At 40.5% G+C, this 27,965-nt stretch overlaps 1 protein-coding gene, 1 long non-coding RNA gene and 2 pseudogenes across 2 annotated transcripts in view; 1 reads left to right on the top strand and 3 right to left on the bottom strand.

Moving 5' to 3' along the window:
* Window positions 1-9,801, top strand: part of PTPN11 (protein tyrosine phosphatase non-receptor type 11) — an 82,306-nt gene extending 72,505 nt beyond the window's left edge. Inside the window, 4 exon segments of the mRNA XM_030217524.1 lie at window positions 1,492-1,643; window positions 2,041-2,153; window positions 5,752-5,852; window positions 7,876-9,801. Coding sequence (XP_030073384.1) covers window positions 1,492-1,643; window positions 2,041-2,153; window positions 5,752-5,821 — 335 coding nt within the window. The 3' untranslated portion in view covers window positions 5,822-5,852; window positions 7,876-9,801.
* On the bottom strand, window positions 9,558-24,569 carry LOC115479557. The gene is made up of 2 exons (XR_003943714.1): window positions 24,511-24,569; window positions 9,558-11,268 (listed from the first exon to the last, which is right to left on the bottom strand). It is a non-coding gene; the product is annotated as an uncharacterized LOC115479557 (long non-coding RNA).
* Window positions 24,570-26,415: 1,846 nt separating this feature from the next.
* LOC115481259 lies at window positions 26,416-26,531 on the bottom strand (annotated as a pseudogene).
* Window positions 26,532-27,623: 1,092 nt separating this feature from the next.
* LOC115481256 lies at window positions 27,624-27,723 on the bottom strand (annotated as a pseudogene).
* Between the last annotated feature and the right edge of the window lie 242 nt (window positions 27,724-27,965).

Below are 27,965 nucleotides of genomic sequence, written 5' to 3'. Positions count from 1 at the left end.
AGTGCATCCCTGGGAACATTAGCTTACATGTTAGTGGGCCAGTGCTGAGGCAGAGGTAACTTTCAATGAATAATGCAGGCTGAGGTTCACTGCAAACTGCGTTGCTCTTTTTGCATAATAATGAGCTTCTCTGCATGATTTGCGGCTTATTAATTATTTAATGCATGTTTATAGAGGGACATTTTTCTGTTAAACTACATCAGTGGCAAGTAACACAGCTTATTAACTGGCAAATAATATGTGCTGTTGCCCTAATGCAGCTTTCTTTCTTTCTTTCTTTATCTATCCACAAAATGTTATATTCCGCACTGTATTAGACTCTAGACAGGGAACAGAGAGACATACATCATTGCTTAGTAAGTAGACCCCTTAGACTGTAAGCCCTTTGGGGACAGGTAAAGACCCTGTTGTCCCTGTTGTAATAAACACAGAGCCTGCCCTTACATGAGGAGGCCGCCAGAGGGCGCTCTCCCATGGAAAACCTAAAAATGCCCATTCTGGCCACTAGAGGGAGCCCAAGGGTATAGTCCATGGTAGTGACCAGAAGGAACAGAAAGGGGGTGCTCGTGGCATAGGACCTGTACTTCCCTGGGGAGGCCACCAGGGGGACTCTCTGAGTGGAAGCTGGAAAGGTGGAGAGAGTTCTGGGTGCAGACCTTTCTGGAAGCAGGGGGAGAGGCCTAAAGAGAGGTGGGATGGATTATTGGGCACCCTATAAAAGCCTCCTCTAAGCCTAGGGAGGAGAGAACCCCTAGTACCCAGTGCCTGGTCCCCACCAGGTAAGTACCTCATTGGGTTTGGAGGGAACCTTCTCCTAACCTTTCTCTTGAGCTCTACTTCAGCAGGCCTCTTTTCTCAGTCTTCCTGCGAGTAATCCTCAGGCTCTGGGTGTTGCAGGTTCCCCCATCTTCTCTCTCCTCCCTAGGCTTAGAGGAGGCTTTTATAGGGTGCCCAATAATCCATCCCACCTCTCTTTAGGCCTCTCCCCCTGCTTCCAGAAAGGTCTGCACCCAGAACTCTCTCCACCTTTCCAGCTTCCACTCAGAGAGTCCCCCTGGTGGCCTCCCCAGGGAAGTACAGGTCCTATGCCACGAGCACCCCCTTTCTGTTCCTTCTGGTCACTACCATGGACTATACCCTTGGGCTCCCTCTAGTGGCCAGAATGGGCATTTTTAGGTTTTCCATGGGAGAGCACCCTCTGGCGGCCTCCTCATGTAAGGGCAGACTCTGTGTTTATTACACTGTTTATAACTCACTTTGCTTTACCAATGAAAAGGCCCGAGCTTAATATAAAAATACATTTTTCCTCCCTTTCTTCTTCCCATTAGTTATTACTTATCCCTCTGCCTGAGGAATGGCTATGGCTTCTTTTTATGGTCACAGAAATATTAGTTGGTGTCACAAGGCAGAACAGAAATGTTTAACCTTCTATACCTTTAATAGCAATATTTATCTTTGGCTAAATTATTTCAACAATTTTTGTATTTTCAGGTGTAGACTGTGATATTGATGTTCCCAAGACCATCCAGATGGTGAGATCCCAGCGGTCAGGAATGGTTCAGACAGAAGCACAGTATAGGTTTATTTATATGGCAGTACAGCACTACATCGAAACACTGCAACGGAGAATTGAAGAAGAGCAGGTATAGTTTGTCCTGTTAAAACTCAAACTTTGAGTTGGTATATTCCTTGCTGAATTATTTGAAGTCAATTTTTGGACGCAGATGGTCTGGAAACCTTGGAATATTTGCTGATGTTTTAATATGTTGAACTTAGTATACACTTACAACTGGAAATCCGTGTTTAAACATAATTATGTAGCAGGTTAGTCACTGGCTGTTTGTTTTTTTTTTTTTCCTGGGAGTTTCAGTATTTTTTTCTCTTTTCATTTTGAGCCAGTGGTGCATATAGTTATGTCCCAGACCCTTCAGAAAAGTGTAACATTTAAAAAATCTTTAATTGTATTTTATTAAATGATTATTTTAAATGTATCTTTCTAAAATGTTTACAGTCTTTTAAATTTTTTCTTTGGATTTTCAGAAAAGCAAGAGAAAAGGGCACGAATATACCAATATTAAATATTCTTTATCAGACCAGACAGCTGGGGATCAGAGTCCCCTTCCACCATGTACTCCAACCCCAACCTGTTCAGAGTAAGTGGGCTTCACAGTAATTTTATATTACCATTCTTATATTATTTGTGTGACATGACTACGTCGTATCTTGGTGCACTGCAGGCAGATCCTTGGAAGTATAAATAGGATGACCTTAGAGTATCTGCTGTGCAGACTCCTTCACTGTGCCCTGGAAGGGTAATTTGTGTTGTGTAAAGCACTGTCCCAGGGCTCCGCACACATAAAACCCCTTCACACATAAAACCCATATATGTCCTTCGGATATGTTCTGCATGGGTTTGACTACCAGGGCTAATTTATATAACTTTTGTCTGTGAGGACCAAAAGAACATAATTTTATTACCACAATGGTCTCTGCTATTTGATCCCAACATTGCCCCTTGTGTCTCCCTCCCTCCCTTACCACAAGCTTCGCAAGCAGATCTCCCCTCTCCATTCCAGTCCTGTGGGGCCACAGAAAAGAACCTTTCTCAACTCAGCCACAGTTCCTCTTTCTATCTCCCCTGATTCCAACATTGCCCTTGCAGCGCTTTTCCTCACTCAATGTAAGGTTCGCAAGCAGATCTTCCCTCTCCGTTCAGGATCCGGGTGAAAGTTCCTTCAGAGCTTTGATGCCACATACGTGAAGGTCTGGCTGGTTAGGCCCTCCCCCCCGATGCATAAGCATCATATACGGAATGCATCAGAGGGGGTGGGACCAGCACAATTCATCGTTGAACATTGGCTTCCTGTTTCCTGTACAATTCACTACTAAATCCTTATTATGTGTCATCAGATTAAATCCTCTGGTCTTTCTTCTTTTTTTTGGCCAGTCTTTTCCATATCTTACCACTAGAGTACTTCGCTTTCCCCAACAGCATCTTTTATGCATATCTTCTTTTGGTCAGTTGTTTATAATGTTACCATATCAACCTGCTTTCAGTGTAGTCACCCCCAGTGGCGTAGCAGGGGGGGGGCTGCCACCCGGGGCTGGGCGGTTCGCCGTTGCACCCCCCCACCCCCCGGGTGCAGCACGATGACACCCCCTTCCCCCCCTCCCCGACCAGCTCCCGCACCCTACCTTTAAAAAGAATATCGGGAGGCGAGGCGCAGTGCCTGCCCTGCACGTAAATGAAATGTGGACCGTCGGGCCTTCTCTCGCTCTGTCTGTCCCGCCCTTGCAGAAATAGGAAGTTGCGTCAGCGGAGGGCAGGACAGATAGAGGGAGGGAAGACCCGACAGTCCACATTTCTTTTACGTGCAGGGCAGGCGCGAGGCGCTGCGCCTCGCCTCCCCATATTCTTTTTAAAGGTAGGGTGCAGGAGCTGGTCGGGGGGGGGTGTTGATTTGCCGACGGGGGGGAGCTGGCAGGGAGCACCCCCCCTGAGCTGACACCCGGGGCGGACCACCCCTCCCGCCCCCCCCCCCCCCTTGCTACGCCACTGGTCACCCCCTCCTTTTGGAATGGTTTTCCTTTTTACCTTAGATTGCAAAGTTCCTTCTAGAATTTTAAATCCCAGTTAAAAGCTTAATTACTTTTCCTTGATTCTAGTAACCGTTATTTAATTTTCTGGCTCTATTATGATCCAGTTAATACCTTAGGGCAAAAGTCACTGCCTCAGCCAGTAGGTTTGTTTACCCTATCCTTTAGTTCTTTCCTTCCTTGTTTACCTACATTTTGTTTTCAGAATTTGTACTTCTTTCCTAAATGTTTCTTCCTTTTGTTCCTGCCTAGTCATAGGTTTACTGTACATTTGATAAATTTTGTATTTTTTCCCCTCCCCCCCCCCTTTTTTTTTTTAAAAGATGTATTGTTAACTGCTTAGATTTTCATTGTATTAGCGGTATATCAAATAAAATGAATCTGAACCTTCATGCATGTGGCGGCAAAGCTCCTCTGCACTGAAGCTAATCCCTGGTACTGGGCTGAGACAGGAACTTTTCTCGAGCCTTTCGATGAGTGAGGGAGAGAGAGACCAGGGGCGATGTTTGGAACCAAGGGGAGGAAGGGAAATAGAGGAATTGCAGCTGGGCTGAGACAAGTATGTTTCTTCGGTCCTGTGGGACCAGAACGGAAAGGGAAGATCTGCTTGCAGGGTCCGGGTTGCCCACCCCTACCTAAGACTGTAATCCCCCCTGGGGATAAGGAAATTCTTACAGTACCTAAAATCTCAAGTTACCAGTGAAAAGTATAAGCTAAATCCAACAAATCTGTGAGTGTATTTTTAACTTTAATTTCATTTTGAAATTTGGCATAGTCTTGTTTCCACTTTTTCTGCACGTTCTTTTTTTCAGGGGAAGTAATGCACATATATTTGGAAATGCAATCTGTGTATGTTTTGTCTTCCCTGAACTAAAGACATCTCCAGTAACACCCACCCCTTGAGGCAGTAAAAGTACATATATTTTAGAACCGTGGTTTTCATCCCAGTCTTCAGGGACCACCTAGCCAGTTGGGTTTTCAGGATTTCCACAATGAATATGCATGAGACATTTGCATACCAAATCTATCTCATGCATATTCATTGTGGATAGCCTGAAACCCAGTCAGGTAGGCCCAGAGGATTGGGTTGAAAACCACTGTTTTAGAACACTATGCAAACATTTAGCAATATTGAAGGAGAGCAATTTTCAGAGTGGTAAGTTTGCACATAGAAATTGCTTTATACCTGCATAAATGTCCTTTTGAAAATTGCTGTCTTTTTGGACGTTTGTAGCCTAAGAGAAACCAAGTGAATGAATAACAAAAAAAATCATGTTAGTTGCTGTAATCAGTTATATTTGAAAAGATTTTCCAAGCATTTCTGGTACATTTGAAGAAGAGCTGTGAAGTATCTAAAATGTAAACCTTTTCTTTTGCTTTTTTTTTCTTCCTTGTGCTGTACTGGTTCTGTACACTGATCTCTGCAGTGACACGCATTGCAGGTGAAACTGCAAGCTTCCTTAGTGCAGAGTCTTTCCAATACTTCACTTTGAGAGATGGAGAGAATATTTTCTGTTCAGTCCTTTGAGAATCCTACGCAATATTGTCCAACAGTCTACTCTGAAAATTTTCTTTTCTGCATGGGCATAAGATTTCCATATATTGGAATCTGAATACTCTGCCCTATTTTGAAACACAGAAAATATGCATCTTATTATAATGAACTATTTTATACTATACTTTTTTTCTTTCTGTTGACTAGTTTACGATCTTAGGGCTCCTTTTACAAAGCTATGCTACAGATTAGCAGTGCACTGAATGCGAAGAAGCCCATTCTATTCTCATGAGCTGGTAGCGCAGCTTTGTAAAAGGAGCCCTTAGAGAGCAATTTTCAAAGGGATTCCTGTTGAAAATGCCCTTTGAAAATTGTCCTTTCACCTCTTTAGGGCAGAGGCAAAGCAGGCTTGGGAAAAACCATATGGGTTAAACCATACTCTTAGAATTTGCAAAGTATGTTGCTTTAAGAAAAAAAGAATCCCAGTGGTCATTTGGATTTTCCAAGAGTCACTTTGCAGATTGTTTCTCTTTCAAAATTGACTTTCAGGCCCTGCAAGCTTCCTGCATGTTCTGAAAATTACCTAGAAATGTATGACGTTTCTGTGATCTACATATAAGTAGTACATTCATAATGGGGACCAACTTGTCTCTTTTCAGAATGAGAGAAGATAATGCTAGAGTATATGAAAATGTGGGATTGATGCAACAGCAGAAAAGTTTTAGATGAGAAGAGATAAAAGACCTTTATTAAAAAGCAGGTACAGTATTACCATTTCTGAAGTAAAGCACAATTCTCTCTGAAAAAGACAGATACAAATCAAGGGCCTGGTGGTTGGGAGGCGGGGCTAGTGCTGGGCAGACTTATACAGTCTGTGCCCTGAAAATGACAGATACAAATCAAGGGGCTGGTGGTTGGGAGGCGGGGCTAGTGCTGGGCAGACTTATACAGTCTGTGCCCTGAAAATGACAGATACAAATCATGGGGCTGGTGGTTGGGAGGCGGGGCTAGTGCTGGGCAGACTTTATACAGTCTGTGCCCTGAAAATGACAGATACAAATCAAGGGGCTGGTGGTTGGGAGGCGGGGCTAGTGCTGGGCAGACTTATACAGTCTGTGCCCTGAAAATGACAGATACAAATCAAGGGGCTGGTGGTTGGGAGGCGGGGCTAGTGTTGGGCAGACTTATACAGTCTGTGCCCTGAAAATGACAGATACAAATCAAGGAGCTGGGGCTAGTGCTGGGCAGACTTATATGGTCTGTGCCCTGAAAAAGACAGATACAAATCAAGGTAGAATAAGACAGATACAAATCAAGGGGCTGGTGGTTGGGAGGCGGGTCTAGTGCTGGGCAGACTTATACAGTCTGTGCCCTGAAAATGACAGATATAAATCAAGGAGCTGGGGCTAGTGCTGGGCAGACTTATATGGTCTGTGCCCTGAAAAAGACAGATACAAATCAAGGTAGAATAAGACAGATACAAATCAAGGGGCTGGTGGTTGGGAGGCGGGGCTAGTGCTGGGCAGACTTATACAGTCTGTGCCCTGAAAATGACAGATACAAATCAAGGGGCTGGTGGTTGGGAGGCGGGACTAGTGCTGGGCAGACTTATATGGGCTGTGCCCTGAAAATGACAGTTACAAATCAAGGTAGAAAAAGACAGATACAAATCAAGGGGCTGGTGGTTGGGAGCTGGGGCTAGTGCTGGGCAGACTTATACAGTCTGTGCCTTGAAAATGACAGATACAAATCAAGGTAGAAAAAGACAGATATAAATCAAGGAGCTGGTGGTTGGGAGCTGGGGCTAGTGCTGGGCAGACTTATATGGTCTGTGCCCTGAAAAAGACAGATACAAATCAAGGTAAGGTATACACAAAAAGTAGCACATATGAGTTATCTTGCTGGGCAGACTGGATGGACCGTGCAGGTCTTTTTCTGCCGTCATCTACTATGTTACTCTTCACTCCTCACTAGAGGAGACATGTAAAGTGAGATCCTTGTATAAATACAAAGTAGTTGTACTTCAGTTTAGGGGGCAGTACATCTTTCGTCTTATGCTTACACCATTCTTTTTTTTTTTTTATTTAAGATTTATTACTTTATCTACCAACTTGCGTTCATAAATCTTTGTAATTACAATATTTTTAAAAATCAATTATGACATATTTTAGGCAGTCATTGTAAGACTGTTGGAGTAGAATGTACTGCATGTATTGAACCTTTTAGGATTTTTTTTTTCAATTTGAACCTTTAGGCAAATAGGCAGGGTGTTTTAAATGTAGTTTTTGTAAATTTTATGCTGTTTAGTAAAACTATTGTACCTTAACTGGCTCTCGTTACTCGTGAGAGTAGGTAATGGGATTTCAGTTTTTTGTTTTTATTTCACAAATTGTTTTTTGATTTGCTTTGAATTTTGTTCATGAATTGTATTTTGATATTTGAATTGTATTAATGTGCTGTAGTTTGAAATTCATTCACACCTTAGATTTTAATTACATTTTATCAGTTTCATTGTAGGGCCATTTTGAGGGATTTCATCAGTATTGATAAGGCAGGATCAAATGTATAAAAACAATAGAATAGAAAACGTATTTGATGCGGATCTCTTAAAAATTCTGGCATTCTGCTTTGCACTTTTCATTTGATGCTTAGCTCTGGGTATCTCAGGGTAGCTCTAGTCTTTCTGTTCTGAACTTTAAACTTTGCCATGGAAGCAGAATACACAAGCAAGCATTCTAAAGTGTCTTGTGTACGTGTCTGAAAATTAAACTTTTTTGTTTCAGAAATGAATATTATAAAAAGGTCAAGGAGAAGATGTGAAGTTTCACAGGAAGAGTGAATGTTGAAGACTTGGCACCTTTTTTGTGTATGGCGTTTAACTGATCCATCATAAACAGAATTTGAGACCGTATAAAAATCACTATAATCTCTCTCTATAAAGCCTGATTTACAATTGCTTATTTCATTTTGCAGATAAAGTCAGATTCATTTCTACAATGTAGACAAATATTTTGTAGAAATTAATTTTAAACCCAAAGTCTTGGCAGTACGGCTTGTCTATTTTTGCAGATAATGCATCTCATGTTCTAGTGTTCAGAACATTCTCTTTTCTGAGATGATTTTTCTTTTCTTTTGCTCTCTTTGAGCATAGGGGTAGTTATATTTCGGAGTATGTTCTAGTGATTCACAGAACAAATGGGAACAATTTTAAAATCTGTTATGCGGACAGGTGGGACATTGACCACATTTTTCACATGTGGTGATTTTAAATAAAATTCAAGGAAAGCCAAGAAGACAGGATAGGATCTGCTTGGTTGACCAGTTTGAAATAGTGGTGGTAGATATATCCACTTGGGACGGGGGAGCTGGACATGTTCTTTTGGTATCAACCAAGAGATTTGTTTTTTTTTACACAAGGATGCTAAAAAGGATATAGAAGAAATATAAAAAAACATTCTAATTAAGAATCTGTAGTAAAGAAACCAATAATAGCCCTTTACAGAAGTAGCAGGTACTGCTGCCTCTAGAGATTGTCTATTTTTATGTGTCGATATTAATCCATTGAGTAGGGAATTAGACATACATAAGCAAAAGAGAGCATTTCAGCAAGCTGTTGGCTTAATAGTACTATCTTTACTGGCAACAAACTAATATAGTCCCCTTAGTTACCCGTTATTTTAGTGCGATCCGCATTTGCCAATAGCTATAGCAGCTGTTTGGTTCACAATAAGGCCTTATATTAACCTAGGTGATCTTCTGCTGCTTATGGACATGCGATCCTTTCTTTTCTGCTAGCACTTAGCAATGCCTTGTTGCAAAGGACTATGTTTACAAGACAGCAGCTCTGCACTTTTGTGCCGGTAAGCAAAATATTGTCTGTTTCATAGGGCAGAACCTTTGCTGATGTTCTACTTTGAAGTGCCTTTTTAGAGCCACAGTTTACCTGCAATCTATATTCAGTCACTATAGCTATTGAGGCATGCAGTATCTGCTTAATTACATACAATTTTGAGCCACGTATTGATACTGAAGACCAAGAATAGGGTCATTGCAAAAGCATTAGAGAGTCCTGTCTACACACTGAACAGTACAATTCCAGCAATTTTCTTGTGGGTGCTTGATTACATCAACTTTTTCTTTTTTTTTTATTGTTTGCTCCTGACTTTTTACAGGTCATTGTCACAATGCCGTTTTTACTTATTAACACTACTTTTAATTCTGGACATGTGGTTTAAGGATGAACTCTTTGCCACCCATATACCATGTTTTTTTTTTCTTTTACCTAAGTCAATTCATCTAACCTCACTGTAGCATACAATCAATATGACCTGCCTATTCTTTCTACCTGAAACGCCTGGGCTACTTAGAAGATATACAGGTGTGAGTTGGACAGCTCTATTTAGTTATGAGTGTTACATCAAAATGGTTGACTATTAGCTGCCACTGTTTGATTTACATTTTTTTGTCTTTTTGTTAGATGTCTTGATCATGTCTTTTTGCCAGTGTCAATTGGCAATATCAGTAAAGGCGGATATTTAGGCCTAATTGTTATATGATATGCAAAACATGTTAATGATATATTTTCATAGTTTATAAAATGCAGACAGTTTTTAAGCCATACATATTTGGATCAAGTATTAATGATTAGAAAAGTAAGGTACATCAATTGAAATTGATCTACCTTTTAGAGGGGGTGATGTCTTCTAAGAGAAAAGGTAGCAGTCCCTGGGAGGGAATAGGGAAACGCTCATTTATAAAGTTTGTCATGAATGCCTTGATGTGTGAAGATTAATAGATTCAGTATTTACTAATGTCAATTTCATAAATTTATGAGAATCATGTTAAAAAATATTTTAATTTCCAACAGAGAAGGGCTTTATGTACATTCTTATTGCAGATCCCACTGGTAGTTAGGAAGAAAATGTCCTGTGTTTCCTGTACCAGTACGGTGAATAATGGACAAGTATTTTGAGGCTCAGTTGCTTCTGGATGCCAGTAGAATGTGATTGGTAGTGTCCACAGACATCCTGTAAAAGTGGACACTACAAATCATTTTACAGGATGTCTGTTTTGCCTCAGTGGTCAACCCTAATGACCAGTGAGGTTGCTATTTACCTCCCTGTTTGGAGGTGGCCTTTTTTTTTATTTTTTATATTTCTTGTTGAAAACTCTGAGGGACTCACTCACCTTGCTTCTGGCAGCAGAGCAGTCTAGTATGTTTGGCTTATCCACTGGTTTTATTGAGGGTATTAACACCTGGCTGGATGCTAGGGCTCAAGAAGGAAGAGAAACTATAATGGTACTGTCATTTATTACACCTTTAATTTATTTTCTAGGGTTCCTACTGATTCCAGAGGTCCAATTCAAGCCTTCATTGAGCCTTTTTCTAAAACGCTGAATCACCAACACTTTTCTTACCATTAACAAAACTGTCACAGGCTCAGTTTTCAATAAGAACTCATTGGGGGTCTTTTACTAAAGCTTAACTCCGTTATCTACAGCAGGGCCTATAGGAATAAAATGGGCCCTGCTGCGGATAACTCAAGCTAAGCTTAAAGACCCCCTCCCAGTACGTTATTTAGTGGCATTGAGAGAGAAAATTTTCCTCCCAAACAGTAGGATTTTATGGAAGATCTAGTCACTAAACTGTGCATTTGACTTATTCTTGAGTATTGGATGCTGTGAGCTTTATTTGTCACATATGAAAAAGGGAACAAAAGAAACTGTGATGTGAATAAAAAGGAGGAAAAAAGGAACCGGAGGCATCAGATATAAACCAGTGGCCAGGCTGTTAGATCTCCTATAGCGCTCAGCTATTTCAAACCCTTGAGCCTACTGCGTAACATCAATCACTTGCTAATCCGGAACCAAACCTCCACGAAAGTGAAATATCACTTTATTTAAAGACCATGTATTAACATGTATTACACACTGACTTTTGAAAAAAGAAAAGAAAAACTATAGCATTTTCTCAGTATGAAATGCTACCAAACCCTTGAGCAAGAAAAACATGATGAGACAAGTGAATTGCAACTACGTATCTGCATCTGCAGTTTCAGCGCTGATTGAAAAATTCTACTGCCTGACTCGTGCCCATATTAAAGACAGCGTTCGGCACTGTAGAACGTCGCATGAGGGCCGGCTTTTCGACTCAAATGAAATGAAGGCTGTTACTACTACTACTACTACTTATCATTTCTAAAGCACTACTAGACGTACACAGCGCTGTACACTTTGAACACGAAGAGACAGTCCCTGCTCGACAGAGCTTACAATCTAATTAGGACAGACAAACAGAACAAATAAGGGATAAGGACAAAGAGTAGCAAGATTCCGTTCAGAATCCCAAAGAGCAGCAACATTCTGGAATCCCAAATAGTAGCAAGATTCCGGAATCCCGAAGACTGCTACTACTACTTATCATTTCTGTAGCGCTACTAGACGTACGCAGCGCTGTACACTTGAACATGAAGAGACAGTCCCCGCTCGACAGAGCTTACAATCTAATTAGGACAGACAAACAGGGCAAACAAGAGGTAAGGGAATATTAAAGTGAGGATGATAAAATAAGGGTTCTGAACAAGTGAAGAAGGGTTAGGAGTTAAAAGCAGAGTGAAAAAGGTGGGCTTTTAGCTTAGATTTGAAGACAGCCAGAAATGGAGCGTGACGTACCGGCTCAAGAAGTCTATTCCAGGCATATGTTACACAGTAGGCTCAAGGGTTTGAAATAGCTGAGTCCTGGATGGGACTGTGCAGGTCTTTTTCTGCCGTCATCTACTATGTTACTATTGGAGACCTAATAGCCTGGCCATTGGTTTATATCTGATGCCTCCGGTTCCTTTTCCCTTCACATCACAGTTTCTTTTGTTTCGTTTTTCATATATGATGATTCTTTTAGGAGCATTAGTATATTTATCACATTTTACGATTGTTTCCCCTCATTTTGATTGATGGTGAGCTTTATTTGTGGCAAGATGGGTGCTGCAGTTGTTTTACTGGATACTAGGACTGCTCATTTAGGTAGGATGAAAACTGTACTTTAAAGAATATGTCTTCTTAGGGCTGTCCAAGAGTGCTGGAATATCTTATGAACTCACAAATGAAAATCTCTTGTCATTTTCTGTGCTATTCTCTTTGAATTGAGAGCATTTTATTATTTCAGCTGGTATTTTTCTTATTTAAAACAATACTAATGCCCTAAAAATTCAAGGCAAATCAAATGAGCCAATGCATGTAAAACTGAAAGCAGATTATAACATAATTTCACTACCTATTGTATCTTGTTGCATATTCATAATTCAGAGCTTAACGTAAAGCTTAGATAATAATCTTTTGGGAATGAGTGGCTGTATGACCACACAATGGAGTTTTTACATTAAAAGAGAAGCCAAAAAGATTGTAAGAGCTAATAGCTCACTCACTCTCCCTAACCTCGGTTTTGGAACAGGTTCTTTTTAAAAATCATGAGGTCTTAAAAGTTTTTAAAAATATTGTCTTTCAATATACAAATAATCTAAGGGCATCTTTAATGTAAAAACAATTTGTGTTTTTTTTTTTTTTTTTTTTTTGTCAAGTGATTATATATTACAAATCCTGCAAGAGACTTGAAAGCATATACTTTTGGTAGAGGCCAAAGAGCATCATGTGGTTATATTTTGTGCACTATTATTTGTAAAGTATTCATTACATACAGATAATTTCTACTGTTATGGAACAGAAAAGTGATGTGGTTCTTTGAACCTTAAGAAGAGCTCCCAAGCTTGAAGCAGGTTTTATGTCGGTGCCATTTTCATTGACGGAGCAGTATCTTTAGGGAGGATTCTGTGCCATGCGTTTTCCAGTTTTACATAGCATTATTGATACGTTAGCCTTGCAGATAATATCGACTGGCCTGTCTCTTAAGGTATATGTGTTGAGAAAATCTGGCTACTATTTGTAGCTATAAAATATGGTTCCTTTTTCATTACGGACAGTTTGCGCATCATCTGTGCAAGGACTATGGTTTTCATTGCTGTATTGTCTCCAAACTCATTTTTATATTCCTTCTGCTTAAATGAATTGAAAATATTAATTATGGAAGTTCTTGATGGTTTGTGTGACACAACTGTTACCTGTTAAATGCTAATGAAAAAGGATCCTTTTATGAGAACTGATGACCAGACCTGTATTTGATTTTTTTTTCTTTAAACATGAAGTATTGTACCAGAGTATTAGATGAAATGTAATATTTTATTGAAAAATTCTGTCCTTTAAAAGGAATACATTTAGGATGCCATCAATTTGATGTGAATCATGTAAATGTGGATGATAAGCGCTGTTATATACATTTGATGTTTCAAGAAGACGGCATCACTGCTTTTTTTCCCCACTTACAGTACATTGTGTAGTTCACAATTGTCAAAAATGTGACATTAAAAGATTAGTTTATGTATAGAAATGAGTATGTGCTTTATTCCCCCTCCTTCCCAAATGCCTGGTTACTTGGTTTTTGGTTCCTTCATATTCCTAGTGACTCAGTAATTTTGTTTGATAAGAAGTTTTGTTACCTGTGTGAAAATATTCACAGTCTTAGGGCTAAACCTTAGGACTAAAAGTGTTATTTGATTTTCAACTCCTACACTTTTAGAAAGGGAAATCTGCATTTTTAAATCGGGGTATCCTAATCAAGGAACGTATTGAGTTCAAGATCTGTACAACCGTGCACAAGATCATTCACGCAGACGCCCCACTCTATATGCTAAACCTAGTGGACCTACCGCCCAGAAACACCAAAAGATCGGCCCGCAAATTCCTCAATCTGAATTTCCCCAGCTGCAAAGGAGTGAAATACAAACAGGCTACAACCTTTGCATACAAAAGCACACAGTCTTGGAATGCGTTACCCAAGGCCCTGAAAACCATGAACAATCTAACCAGCTTCCACAAAGCTTACAAAAGTCACCCTCAATGATACAAATCATCCCCAAACCACCCAAACACTCCTAAAACACTTCTCACACAACCAATCCAACATCCGCCCATCTAAATTCCTCTTTCACCTCAGCTTATGATAAACTGTATTTAAATCATGTACCGACTTTATCATAACCTTACTCTGTAAGCCACATTGAGCCTGCAAAAAGGTGGGATAATGTGGGGTACAAATGCAATAAATAAATAATAATAGAGGGGAGCATTTTCAATATGACATCCAAGTCGGACTTTGAACATTTTGTGCTAAACGTCCTAAATCCGAATAGAAAACATGACCATTGTTGAAACCACCATTTGTAACAAGTTTTTGTGCTCTGTATGTTTGTCTTTTCAGGCCATTTTTTGGGAAAAAAAATGCACAAGTGAAAAAACTAGAAAATCAAACCATTGGGAAGTAGGAGGGGGGGGGCAACATTTTTAGTAGACTGGTCCCCTAGACATCCCAGGTGAGCAATGGGGCACCCTAAAGGACACTGCTGTGTACTTCATATAAATGCTCCAATGTACACTTCTCACCGTTGCTCCCTTATCTTGTCTACTGAGTCCTCCAAAACCCACTACCTCCAACTGTACACCACTACAATAGACCTGATGGGTGAAGGGGGCACCTATATGTGGGTACAGTGGGTTTATAGTGAGTTTTGGAGGGCTCACAGTTTCCACCACAAGTGAAACAGGTAGGAGGCAGTATGGGCCTGGGTCCACCTGTCTGCAGTGCACTGCATCGACCATTAGACTACTCCAGGGACCTGCATGCTACTGTAATGGACCTGAGTATAACATCTGAGGCTGTCACAGAGGCTGGCAAGTACTATTTTTATTCACATTTTGTGGGAGGGGGTCGGTGACCACTGGGAGAGTGAGGGGAGTCATCCCTTATTCCCTCCAGTGGTCATCAGTTTATTTAGGGCACCTTTTTGTGCCTTATTCGTTCTAAAAACAGATCTAGACTCAAGCGTTTAGATTTTCGCCCTAGACGTTTTCGTTTTGTTCTGTTGTGGCTGTAAAAACTGCCAAGTGTTAGGAATGCCTAAAGACTGCCCTCATCTTGCCTTGGAAATGCCCTCAACACACCCCCTTGTAATTTGGATACAGTGCAGACGAATTGCGTAGATAGACGTTTGCCAAACAGGTTTTGAAAATACCGATTTGGATGTTTTGAGAAGTTTTTCATCCAAATACTGTTATGACCCTTTTGAAACATTTTTCTCTTTTGAAAATGAGCTCCAGAGTGACTCTGAATTGGTGAATCTCCTTTGAAGTAAACTGACACTTTTGGACTCTAGAGCTTGTACAATAATATCCTTGCTGCTTGAAAGTTAAGGGGCCCTTTTACTAAATCGCATTAGACACTAATGTGTGCCTAGTGCAGCAAAAATGACCAAACGCTGAATGTGCTAAAACGTTCTGTGTTTTGCCCCCTGTGTACTCGAAGTATGTAGCATTTATTTATTTAAATTTTTAAGGGAGCAGGGGTGTTAGGTGGCAGAGATTGGGTGTGGATGCGCTAATTAGTTAGTACTGTGGCCGTTTTCAAGTCCAGACTCAAAACCCACCTCTTTACCACTGCTTTTGACTCCTAACTCACTTGCCCTATTCTTTATCCTCACCTCTTTATCCCCTTACCCTTAATTGTTCTGTCTGTTTACTTGTCTTTCTAGATTGTAAGCTCTTTGAGCAGCGACTGTCTTTTGTGTATGGTGTACAGCGCTGCGTATGCCTTGTAGCGCTATAGAAATGATTAGTAGTAGTAGTACCCTGACATTACTGCCATGCTAACTGGGTTAGCCTGTTCATAACACGGAGGCCTTTAGTGCTTCCAAAATAGGAGGCAGTAAGGACTAGATTCTATATATCGTGCGGAAATCGAAGCGTAGTCTATAAAGTACGCTTTAATTTAGGTTTACTTTATAGAGTACGCCGAGCGCTGGTTCACGTGACTAAATTACACCAATGAAAACTTGGTGTAAATCCCGACGCCTAAATTAGGCACAGAGCAAGTGCATTCTATAACAATACGCATAGATTTTAGCAACACCCAAGACCCATCCATTCTATGCCCATAACCACGCCCACTTTTCAACTATGCAACTTAGAATTTACACACACCACGTTACAGAATACGCTTAGCAAGTAGTGCGCATAAATTCTAATTAATGCCAGTTATTGTTGATAATTGCTTGTTAACATCCAATTATCAGCGCTGATTAGCTTTTTAACTAAGTTATTCACATTATTATGGAATGTGCTTCGATTTCCATGTGGAAATCGGCACGATATGTAGAATCCCGGGATAAGTGCTTTTGAGGAAATTTTCTTAATGGTCATGTGCCAATGCTAAGTTTAGTGATGTAATAGAAAAAGGCTGAATTTATGGCCATGCTAGAAATAGGCTTAGCACCCGGGAATCCATGTGAGGATGTGCTAAGCCCATTTCTTAGCTCCGTGCCCATTCGTGTTCGGTATTTGTATTTGGCTGAATAATAATTTTCATTTCTCGTATTCAGCCGAATAGTAAGATATGCTATTTGGTACAGGTGTATTCCTAACATTTGAATATTTCTAGTATGAGCAAAACATATGGTCCCTCTTACTAAACCGCAGTACATTTTTTTGCACTTAATGCAACTTAACATCAAAACTGAATGTGCAGTACCTACAAAGCATGTGTGGTAAATGCAGGGGATGTGCCCTGCATTTATGGCACAGGGCAGATAGTGCATGACCACCGTGATACATGCAGTAGCAGATGGTGCAGGAACACCCATGATTGCAGTGGAGACCCCAATCCATACATTAAGTAAATAGAGGCAAGCTGCAACAGCAGATCCCACCCCTTAAACACATTCCCCGCTTCCGATCCATCTCTCCTGACCTAATTTCCCCCCTCCCCCTTGATAGAAAACCCTGTCTCCTCAGCCCAGCCCCCCCCCCCCCCCCCCCAAAAGCATTGGAAGTTCAGCATCCCAGGTAGCAGTGTTCTGCCGCCTCCACTGCTGCCGGGGTCAGCACTGGTATCTAAAATGGTGCCTCTGCTCTCTAGTGGTAGCTGAAGGTATTACTGCTAGGGGATCATCCTATAACACAACGCAACAATGATTTTGCTACTGAGAGAAAAACATGTGATTTATACTAAATTGAACCCGCCGATTCCAAATATGAACTCTAAATTTGCCTGACACGTCTAGATTTTAAGTTATACATGCAAAGCCTATTCGCTTATAATATTAATGCTTGGGATGCATTTGTGCTAGTAGTGCAGAACTTCCTTGGGAACAGACGAGCTGAAAACTATGCTGAACTAGTAGACAACATGCTTAAAGCATATGAACAACTTGGCTGCCGAATGTCATTGAAAATGCATTTCTTACATTCCCATCTTTTTTTTTTTTCTTTTTTTTCTTACATTTGTACCCCGCGCTTTCCCACTCATAGCAGATTCAATGCGGCTTACATATTATATACAGGTACTTATTTGTACCTGGGGCAATGGAGGGTTAAGTGACTTGCCCAGAGTCACAAGGAGCTGCCTGTGCCTGCAGTGGGAAATCAAACCCAGTTCCCCAGGACCAAAGTCCACCACTCTAACCACTAGGCCACTCCTCCACTCCTCTTGACTTTTTCCCACCCAATTTGGGACACGTAAGTGACGAACATGGAGAGAGGTTCCATAAAGACATTTCTACAATGGAGAACAGATATCAAGGCCGCTGGAATCCCAACATGATGGGGGACTACTGCTGATTTTTGCAACGAGAAAATATGACCGGTCACAAACGCAAGAGTAGATGCCTGAAGCACTTTTAACAGTACTGGACCTTGCTGAAGTAGACTTCTTTGAAATTTTGTTATTCCATTACATTTTCATATATTGTTTACTACGAAAACTTTGATGTAGATCAGGTAATTGTTGGATTAAAACTCGTTCTGTAAAAAATTATTCAATGCTTTCCAAGTGCTTAATTCATTTGGGCAAACTTATGCATAACAAAATTTCCTGACGTGTTACAACGATTCTGACCGGATTTGGAATACGCACACAATTTAGTATAGAACAAATGTTTTTTGCCCAGTAGCACATGAAAAATTTTTTTTTGTTGTGCTGTGTAATTAAATGCTGACTGCTATAACACAAAACGTGCATCGTTCTCAAACAATACATCTTTTGTATAATGAGATGTCATTGTAGGACAAAAGAAATACTTCTGTCATTTCCAGTATAATTACATGAGACCAATGACAAACTGAGGAGAGATCATACAAAATTGTCTTTGTTTTTATAATCTAAGAACAAACAGAAACATGAAGGAAAAGATCAAATAAAAAAACTCAAGACAGACTGAACAGAAAATGCATAGATTCCAGCTGGTAGCCCTCACATACAGATAAAAACTGTGTACAGACAGCAAGAAAGAACCTTTACCTCTAGGCCTCCTGTTGAAATGGATCTCAAATTGGAAGTGACCAAAAGTCATCGTCCAGTAGCCTATGTGAAATGATTTGTCTTCCTATAGTTCCCACTGGATATATCTCCACCTCACTGGAAGCTTCCCTTCTCCCATCCCTACACTCTCATAATGAGAGTGGATTGGAATTCTTGGTGGCTGTCTCAAAAGAGAGACCGAGGTTTAAATGGATCTGCAATCTTTGTTTATTGGTTCTTGATCTAGCCTTTCAGGGCCTACCAATCAAAGCTTTTTAGATAAAAACAAACGGGAAAGGAATGCAAGGTTATTGACAGGAAAGAGAAAAGTGGAGTGAGGCCAGACAAAAAGACAGAATGGAATGTCATAGTTCAATAAGATGGGCAAGAACTCAACCTTACTGTGTGTTCACAGCACTAGCGCAGTGCTAAAGGCCTGTGTGAAAAGGTGGATATTCAGGCTGGTATGGAATTTCTTATAGGAAGGACTCTGTACAAAGAGAGAAGAGTAGGGTATTTCAGAGGGTCAGAGCAGTAAAGAAAAAGGCACTTTGGCAAATGGATTCTAAACAGAAGATAGAGGGAACATTGCTTTTAACTCCTAACCCTTACAGCACCCACTTTTATCATTCCCACCTTTGTAACTCCCTTATCCCTTATTTGTCCTGTTTGTCCTAGTTAGATTGTAAGCTGTTTCAAGCAGGGACTATCTCTTTATGTCCAGTGTACGGCGCTGTGTACATCTAGTAGCACTATAGAAATAAGTAGTAGTAGTATCTTGGGCAGACCTCAGGGCTTTTTACTTCTATGAGCGCTGTCTCCAGAGTGTGGTTTAGATCAGTGATTCCTAACCCTGTTCTAGAGCAGGGGTTCTTGATTAGAGAATGACATGGGGACAAAGTTGGTCCCTGGCCCCTTGGGCTCTGGCCCCGCCCCTGCCCCGTCCCTTCAGGCTCTGTCCTCATCTGCAGAAGCCTTGAACACTTACGATTGTATATTTAAATCTTTTTATTAGTTTAAAAAGGAACAATATTCTGTGCAGCTGTTTATAAATCACAAATAGAAAACTATAATAACTACGAGCAACTATAATAGCCCAACCACCACCCTCTACCCTTTCAACCCATCAATAGTTGACTTCTGCTATCCCAAGGAACCCTAATCCACCCTGTTAAAATGTCCAGGGGTATAAATTACAACCTGCTCTGTATGCCCTATGAAGCACTGTTATGATTTTTTAATAAGTCATCAAAATCTCAGGATTCAGTCTAGTTCTCCTGTCTTTCACAGTCCTTCCTGCAATAGAAAATGTCTTCTCAGAAGATGTGCAGCAAGAATGCACAGGATCCTCCGTGCAAATTTTGCTAGTTATGGCCATCACTTTTTTGCTTGTTTTTCCAAAAAATGAAAATGTCGGCTGCATCACTTGAACATAAAATAACTGTCGAATTCATTAACAGCCTTCAAAGTTGAGAATGACACTGGGACAAAGTTTGTTCCTGTCCCTGTGAGCTCTGTCCTCGGGTCATTCTGTATTCTCAACCCAGTCCTCAAGACATACCTAGACAGTTAGCTTTTCAGAATATCCACAGTGAATATGCAGGAGACTCATTTGCGTGCCCTACTTCCATTCTTGCAAATCTATCTCGCACATATTCATTGTGGATATCCTGAAATCCTGACTGGCTAGGTGTGTCCCAAGGACTGGTTTGAAAACCCCTGCTCTAGAGGCACACTTACTCCCAAATTCTATACATCACGCCTTAATTTCCTCACGTAAATTGTAGAATATTCTATAACAATGTGTGAAATTTAATTGGTAAACTAGCTGATCTGCGCTGTTAATTGGATGTTAAACAATTATCAGCATTAATTGGCATTACGATTTACACGCGCAACCCACTAAGTGTATTCTGCAATGTGGTGCTTGTAAATTCAAAGTGGCACAGTTGAAAGGGGGCGTAGTTATGGTGTGGAATGGGAGTTTCTAAAATCTGTGTGCATTGTTATAGAATATACCCACTCTGTACCTAATATAGGCGTTGAGTTTTACACCAAGTAAAATTTGGTCTAAATGGATGCGACCAAATTGATCGCATGAGGTCCTCGGCATTCTATATACTGCACGGAAATTTAAGCCTATTCTATAAAATGTAGGCATACTTTAGAGAATATATCTAGGTGTATTTTTTTACCGCTTGGATTTTTCAGACACTATAGAATGTAATGATTGTAATTGTAATGAATATACTTGACAGACATTTGCGTACACTGGGCCTCCAGTTGGCTATTTGTATTCATTGTGGCAAGCCTGAAAACCAGACTGGACTTGGTATGTCTCTAGGATTGGGAGATATTGGTTTTAGTCACAATACTGAGGTAAAGTAGGTGTACTGGTACTACCACTCGCATCTGCTGTTGCTAATGATATCCTAATTGGGGAGTCCAGTGACCTGAGAATGAAGGGAGCTGGGTTCAATTCCCACTGCAGCTCCTTGTGGCAAGTCACTTATCCCTGCAAAAAAACAGAGGAAACCAGTCTTCGCAAAACCGTATACAGAAAACAAAAAACAGCGAAGATGACCAAAAAATGTATAAAATAGATGACGCTTCAGTTAAAAATCCAATGAAACAATTTAATAAAAATGAAGTTAAAATGAAATACAATAACATGGTCGGTGAGCAAGACTTGACACAGCTGTGTTTCGGCCTATCTGGCCTGCATCAGGAGTCTTTTTGCCATCCAAAAGGTCACTTTTTTGATCTTTCACCGTATAATGTGATAAATTTTTCTTTGTCGTCTTAAGGTTGAGCTTGTAGTTGTGCTCTAGCGTCGCTAAGAGCAACTTCTTGAATTTGTCTTATCTGGCGTCTAACAGCGATTGTTAGCCTGGATTTGAGAACGTAAACTTCATTTTTGTTTATTAAATTGTTTCATAATTCACTTATCCCTCCATTGCCCCAGGTACAAATCAGTACCTGCATATAATATTTAAACTGATTTGATTGTAATGGCAGACAGGCAGTATATCAAATCCCATCCCTTTTCCCTTTCCTTTTCCCCCTTTATCTGCTAGTGAAGGGCTTCAGTTTCCAGTGTCATTTGTTCAGCACGTTTCATAGGCACTAAACAAAATTTTAACTACGAAGAAAAAGAAAATCTCGGGGGTTTGTATGTTTTGCATATGCAGTACTAACTAACCTCTTATGAGGTTTAAGTAAAGCAATCACAGTCTCAAAATTTAGTGACAATCTCCATGGATACCAATCACTGCAATCCTTTGTTGCTATGGCAACGGTTTTCCCAGCTTGCCTATTTACACTAGAACTGACACATTGGTTAGCATTGCAGAAAGATGCAGAAGAATTTTAAAACAGGTCTTTCCATGTGCAAGGAAATGTGAAAAAGGGGGGGGGGGGGGTGTTCTACTTTTCAAATCAAAAACAACCAAGATTTAAGGGGCTAAAGGTAGCTATGAGGGAAATTAATCTGTGTGGAAAATCAGAATTTTATTACTCAATAGCTAACGAGGAGTAAGTGGATTCCCTGTGTCAGTTGTTCAGCGCTGCGTGCGTCTGGTAGCGCTATACAAATACTAATAATATTTTTCTGCACTAGTGTACAATTCTATATAGCACTCGTATAAACTGATGATTCTGTGTTTAGAGGGTTAAGCGCTGTCAAAAGTTTCAACATCTCAGTTGATTTAGTTTAGTTTTTTTTTTTTTTTAATTACAGACCAGGATTGTCTTCAGTCGGTAGTACTTAAGCTCAACTTAAAAAAAAAACCCCAAAACAAAAAAACAACCCACCAAGAAACTAGAGTTGCTTTCTAACAATTACAATTCTAGCACCGAATCATTGCTATTTTCCTGCAAGGTAGATGTACTGGTTTAAGCATTGCTTGACTCTCTCAGCCTATACAAATGGGAATGTGTTTATTATAAAGTGTATGTCTAAGCCAATAGTAAATATTCCATTCGCAAACGATTTATAAATTGTTCTGTGGGATGTGATTCTTTTGCCTGCAAGTAAGAATTGTACATTTGTCTAACGGCTGTCACACACTGAAGATACCATAGTTTGCAATATTCCCATGAAAGAAAACAATTGAAGCAAGTCGAAGCAGTTTACAATCATTTAAAAACAATATAGTAAACGAGAGAGAGAGAGAAAGAGACTCCATAATTGATAGGAAAGAGCAACCAGTAGAGACACTCAAAACAGTACAATACCATTTGCACACTACATACACTGCAAAGAAAACATCCAGCATCTATTTGTTCAAGGCCATCCCAACAGTTGCAGGCAAGTGAAAAAGGTAGGTTTTTAGGGAAGCCTGAAAAAAGGAATAATATTTCTCCATCCGAAGAGTTTGTGGCTGACTACGTTCTACGTGAGATTTCTTTCGGTTCTTCCTTTTTCCTCCAAAACGTTCCACAAAGCAGGAGCGAGAAAATATTTTTCTATACAGCGTCTACAGTGCATCTTGTCAGAAGAGTATTGCGATCATAAAGGTCTTTCTAAAGACCAGTCTCATATTCACTAAAGTGAGTTGAGGACTCATGATGAAAATAAAAAGCGGTATTTTGGGTGGACTCCCATCTTGCTTTGGAAGAGGGCGGTAAAACTAGTCTATTATCGTTAAAAGAGTGGAGGGTACGTGTAGGGGTGATTGTAATAGTTTTAAGTTCAATGTGTCAGTTTTAACCCATTTTTATTCAGTGTTCCAAAATTGTTTTAGAAATCTAGGGTGAAAATAAGAATTTGAGCAAAAACAGGTTAAGACACTGCCAGAGCTACCAAGTGACCCAGTTTCTGGTGATCCGTTAGGCCTCTCCTGGCTTTTTACAACAGCATTTAATGCACTTGAGTGCCGATTTGAAAAGGAAGTTACAATGCAGGCTAAACAGAGAGAAGTTCTAGCTTCCCTTCAGAAACTGGGTCACCTAGCAGTTCACCGTTATCGATGTTGTCTAACAGCACAAGAGAGAATACTAATAAGACATCTCATGTTTTAAAACGAATTTTGTGTTTATTGGAAGGGAGGATGGTATGACATTAATTTTTGCAGGTATGATGTACCCATGAAGCAAATCCAAATCAACGTTTACAACATTGTTTTTTCACAAGTCCCTTGCGGCAGTAGGACTGGCTTTGATACTATGAAATCAGCCTGCAACTTCCTCAATTTGAACTTCCCCAGTTGTAAAGGACTTAAATATAAGCAGGCATACGCCACTACCTTCTCCTACAGAAGTACACAGCTATGGAATGCGCTACCACCAACCCTAAAAACTATGGACAATCTAAGTTACTTTCGCAAATCTTTGAAGACACATCTCTTCAATAAAGCCTACAAAAAGAACCCTTAAAGACACAAATCACCACACAACCCCACCCAATCATATAAATACACCTCCTACACCACCTTATCTAACACCCCCTACTCTATTTTCTAATATCTTCGGCTTACCACCGAATTGTACCTAAGATCTCCTCATGACTATGTCATAACACTCATTAAGCCACATTGAGCCTGCAAATAGGTGGGAAAATGTGGGGTACAAGTGCAATAAATAAATAATCATTGAAACAAAAGGGGTCCTTTTACAAAAACGTGCTTAAAAAGTGAGCTTGCTACTGTTAGCATGTGGTTTTCCTGTGAACTCAGGCCACCTCTTAGCGCGTCTGCCAAAAAACCAAATTTCTATTTGCAGCAATAATGGCCAGGTGCTAAGTTCAGCGCTGAGACTTCAAATGCAGATAAGTAGTCGCTATTCATGTGTTCTATTATGTGTTGCCAGTTTCACGGTTTGATATCGATCCAAACCTAGTAAATGTTTTTTTTTTTTAATTTTTAAATCTTCTTTTGTTTTTCAATAGTTAATTTAGAGCACATTTGAACACAGGGGTCTTTGAATATAAAAATCGTCTTAATAAAATTACAATAAATAATAAAAAAAATGTGTACATCTATAGAGGTTTTGGTTCCAGTTTGGCAAGTGATTGATATCACACAGTAGGCTCAAGGGTTTGAAATGGCTGAGCGCTATAGAGACCTGATAGCCTGGCCACTGGTTAATATCTGATTCCACCAGTCCCTTTTTTTCTTCTTAATAAAAGATCAAAAAATTTAGAAAGAATAAAAGTCCACATCACAGTTTCTTTTGTTCCCTTTTTTTGATAGCAGATGATTTCTGAGGAACACTAGCATATTTTCCATTATTCTCCCTTCTTTAATTGAAGTTCAAAATTAGTGCCTGGTCATTTACTGTGTGTGCACTTTACTGCCTCCTATTTACTTGGTGGTAAGGGCTCAAGTACTAACCCCACAGTAATTGGGCAATTTGTCCGCACTGCTGATTACTGCCGGGAACGCTTCCCATAGTAGAAAATTATTTTCTACCTTGGGAAACTGCATACACCAACTTCAGAACTACTGCTGGGCTCTGCTACCCTGATGGCAGGGCCAATTTGGCGCTTGCTACCCGTGTGGTATCTCTACTGTGCCTTTGTAAAAGGGCCTCAAAGTTAGGTTGGGGCTGGGTAGTATTTAGACAAGAGACCTTTCAAGAAACCTGGAATAGGTTAATGGTTAGTGCAGTGGGCTAAGAACCTGGGGAGCTGAGCTCAGTTCCCACCGACTCTGGACAAGTTACTTAACCCTCCATTGTCCCAGGTAGAAAAAATTAGATTGTGAACCCACTAGGGACAGAGAACATACCTGCATGTAATATATGTAAACCCTTTACATTTACCAGAAGGAACCAGTACTGAATGTAATACTCGAGTAGAGTGCTTGAGAACATCATATTTCTTCCAATGACAGTCTTTTGTATAATTTGTGGACATAAAAAATGTAATGATTTCTCTTGTAAGGGTAGGTATTGTTAATTCTTTTTGGTGCCTATGTACTAAATTGTAGTAAGATTTTACCATGTGGTAATAGTCGCAATTAATATATTGTTACTACAGAAGTTCTGTGTTAACTCTGGAGGATGTTCTCAGCATCTTGCCATACAGGTAGCACAGAGTAAAGTTATTAACTGCATTGTAGATAACTCAACAGATATACACTTATTGAAATAATGCTGCAGATAATATGGCATTTATTAACAACACTACCCTTCTTCACTTTGTAATGCATTAATTAGCTGTAATTTCCATGTTAATAGCTAACTGTTAAGGCGCCACATTAATTGTCAGCATGCATTCATTTCTGTATTAATAGTTAACAGCTTTGAAAGTAGACCCCCTTTTTTTTGTTCAGGACCCATTTACTAAGCTATTATGGTCTCCTGCGTTAAAAAGGCAGCTGCTGTGGTAAAATCCCTGTGTTGCTTAATGTGGGATCTTGGTGTGACATGGGCGGTGGAGGTGTGGCTGGCTGTGACAGCTAGCAAGGGGTTGTTACCGTGTGTTAACTGTCAGGGATGCTGATAGTGCAGCCAAACTTACCATCACCTGAAGAGGAGGTGGTAAGTGCATAAGTACATAAGTAGTGCCATACTGGGACAGACCAAAAGTCCATCAAAACCAGCATCCTGTTTCCAACAGTGGCCAATCCAGGTCACAAGTACCTGGCAAGGTCCCAAAAAAGTACAAAATATTTTATGCTGCTTATCCCAGAAATAAGCAGTGGATTTTCCCCAAGTCCATTTTAATAATGGTCTATGGACTGTTCCTTTAGGAAGCTGTCCAAACCTTTTTTAAACCCCTCTAAGCTAACCGCCTTTACCACATTCTCTGACGAATTCCAGAGTTTAATTACATGTTGAGTGACAAAAAATGTTCTCTGATTTGTTTTAAATTTACTACATTGTAGCTTCATCGCATGCCCCCTAGTCCTAGTATTTCTGGAATGCGTAAACAGATGCTTCACATCTACCCGTTCCACTCCACTCGTTATTATATATATATATTTTTTGGTGCACCATTCCTGGAGATACTGCAATACCAGGTTGATGCATGGAGTGGATGAAGCAAGCTCCTATTCCATCTCCCTGTTCCAAAAATCAATCAAGATAGGAAGCAGAGAGTAGGATTGCGTGGCCAGTATTCTCAGTGGAGGAGGGTAGTTAGTGGGGTCCCGCAGGGGTCTGTGCTGGGTCCGTTGCTTTTTAATGTATTTATAAATGACCTAGAGATGGGAATAACTAGTGAGGTAATTAAATTCGCCGATGACACAAAATTATTCAGGGTCGTCAAGTCGCAGGAGGAATGTGAACGATTACAGGAGGACCTTGCGAGACTGGGAGAATGGGCGTGCAAGTGGCAGATGAAGTTCAATGTTGACAAGTGCAAAGTGATGCATGTGGGTAAGAGGAACCCGAATTATAGCTACGTCTTGCAAGGTTCCGCGTTAGGAGTTACGGATCAAGAAAGGGATCTGGGTGTCGTCGTCGATGATACGCTGAAACCTTCTGCTCAGTGTGCTGCTGCAGCTAGGAAAGCGAATAGAATGTTGGGTGTTATTAAGAAGGGTATGGAGTCCAGGTGTGCGGATGTTATAATGCCGTTGTATCGCTCCATGGTGCGACCGCACCTGGAGTATTGTGTTCAGTACTGGTCTCCGTATCTCAAAAAAGATATAGTAGAATTGGAAAAGGTACAGCGAAGGGCGACGAAAATGATAGTGGGGATGGGACGACTTTCCTATGAAGAGAGGCTGAGAAGGCTAGGGCTTTTCAGCTTGGAGAAGAGACGGCTGAGGGGAGATATGATAGAAGTGTATAAAATAATGAGTGGAATGGATCGGGTGGATGTGAAGCGACTGTTCACGCTATCCAAAAATACTAGGACTAGAGGGCATGAGTTGAAGCTACAGTGTGGTAAATTTAAAACGAATCGGAGAAAATTTTTCTTCACCCAACGTGTAATTAGACTCTGGAATTCATTGCCGGAGAACGTGGTACGGGCGGTTAGCTTGACGGAGTTTAAAAAGGGGTTAGATAGATTCCTAAAGGACAAGTCCATAGACCGCTATTAAATGGACTGGAAAAATTCCTCATTTTTAGGTATAACTTGTCTGGAATGTTTTTACGTTTGGGGAGCGTGCCAGGTGCCCTTGACCTGGATTGGCCACTGTCGGTGACAGGATGCTGGGCTAGATGGACCTTTGGTCTTTCCCAGTATGGCACTACTTATGTACTTATGTCCCTAGATAAGGGACGCATCAGATATTAAACTGATAAGAACAGATACTACACTTGATCTTGGCCGAGAGCTTATAGACCTCTATCATATCTCTCCTCAGCCGTCTTTTCTCCAAGCTGAAGAGCCCTAGCCGCTTTAGCCTTTCCCCATAGGGAAGTCGTCCCATCCCCTTTATCATTTTCATAGCTGTGCTGCTGGCAGTCTGGTAGCTTGGCTGCTGTCAACCCAAGGTTCGGGATGGTGCTCCAACCTGTACCGCCGATCCCTCTCCCTGGCAGTCCCTGACTCCCCAAACAGCAGTGTTTGGGGAGTTGGGG

This window comes from Microcaecilia unicolor, chromosome 11, assembly GCF_901765095.1.
Source record: "Microcaecilia unicolor chromosome 11, aMicUni1.1, whole genome shotgun sequence".
NCBI classification, from domain to species: domain Eukaryota; kingdom Metazoa; phylum Chordata; class Amphibia; order Gymnophiona; family Siphonopidae; genus Microcaecilia; species Microcaecilia unicolor.
This window is presented reverse-complemented; position numbering and strand designations above follow the sequence as displayed.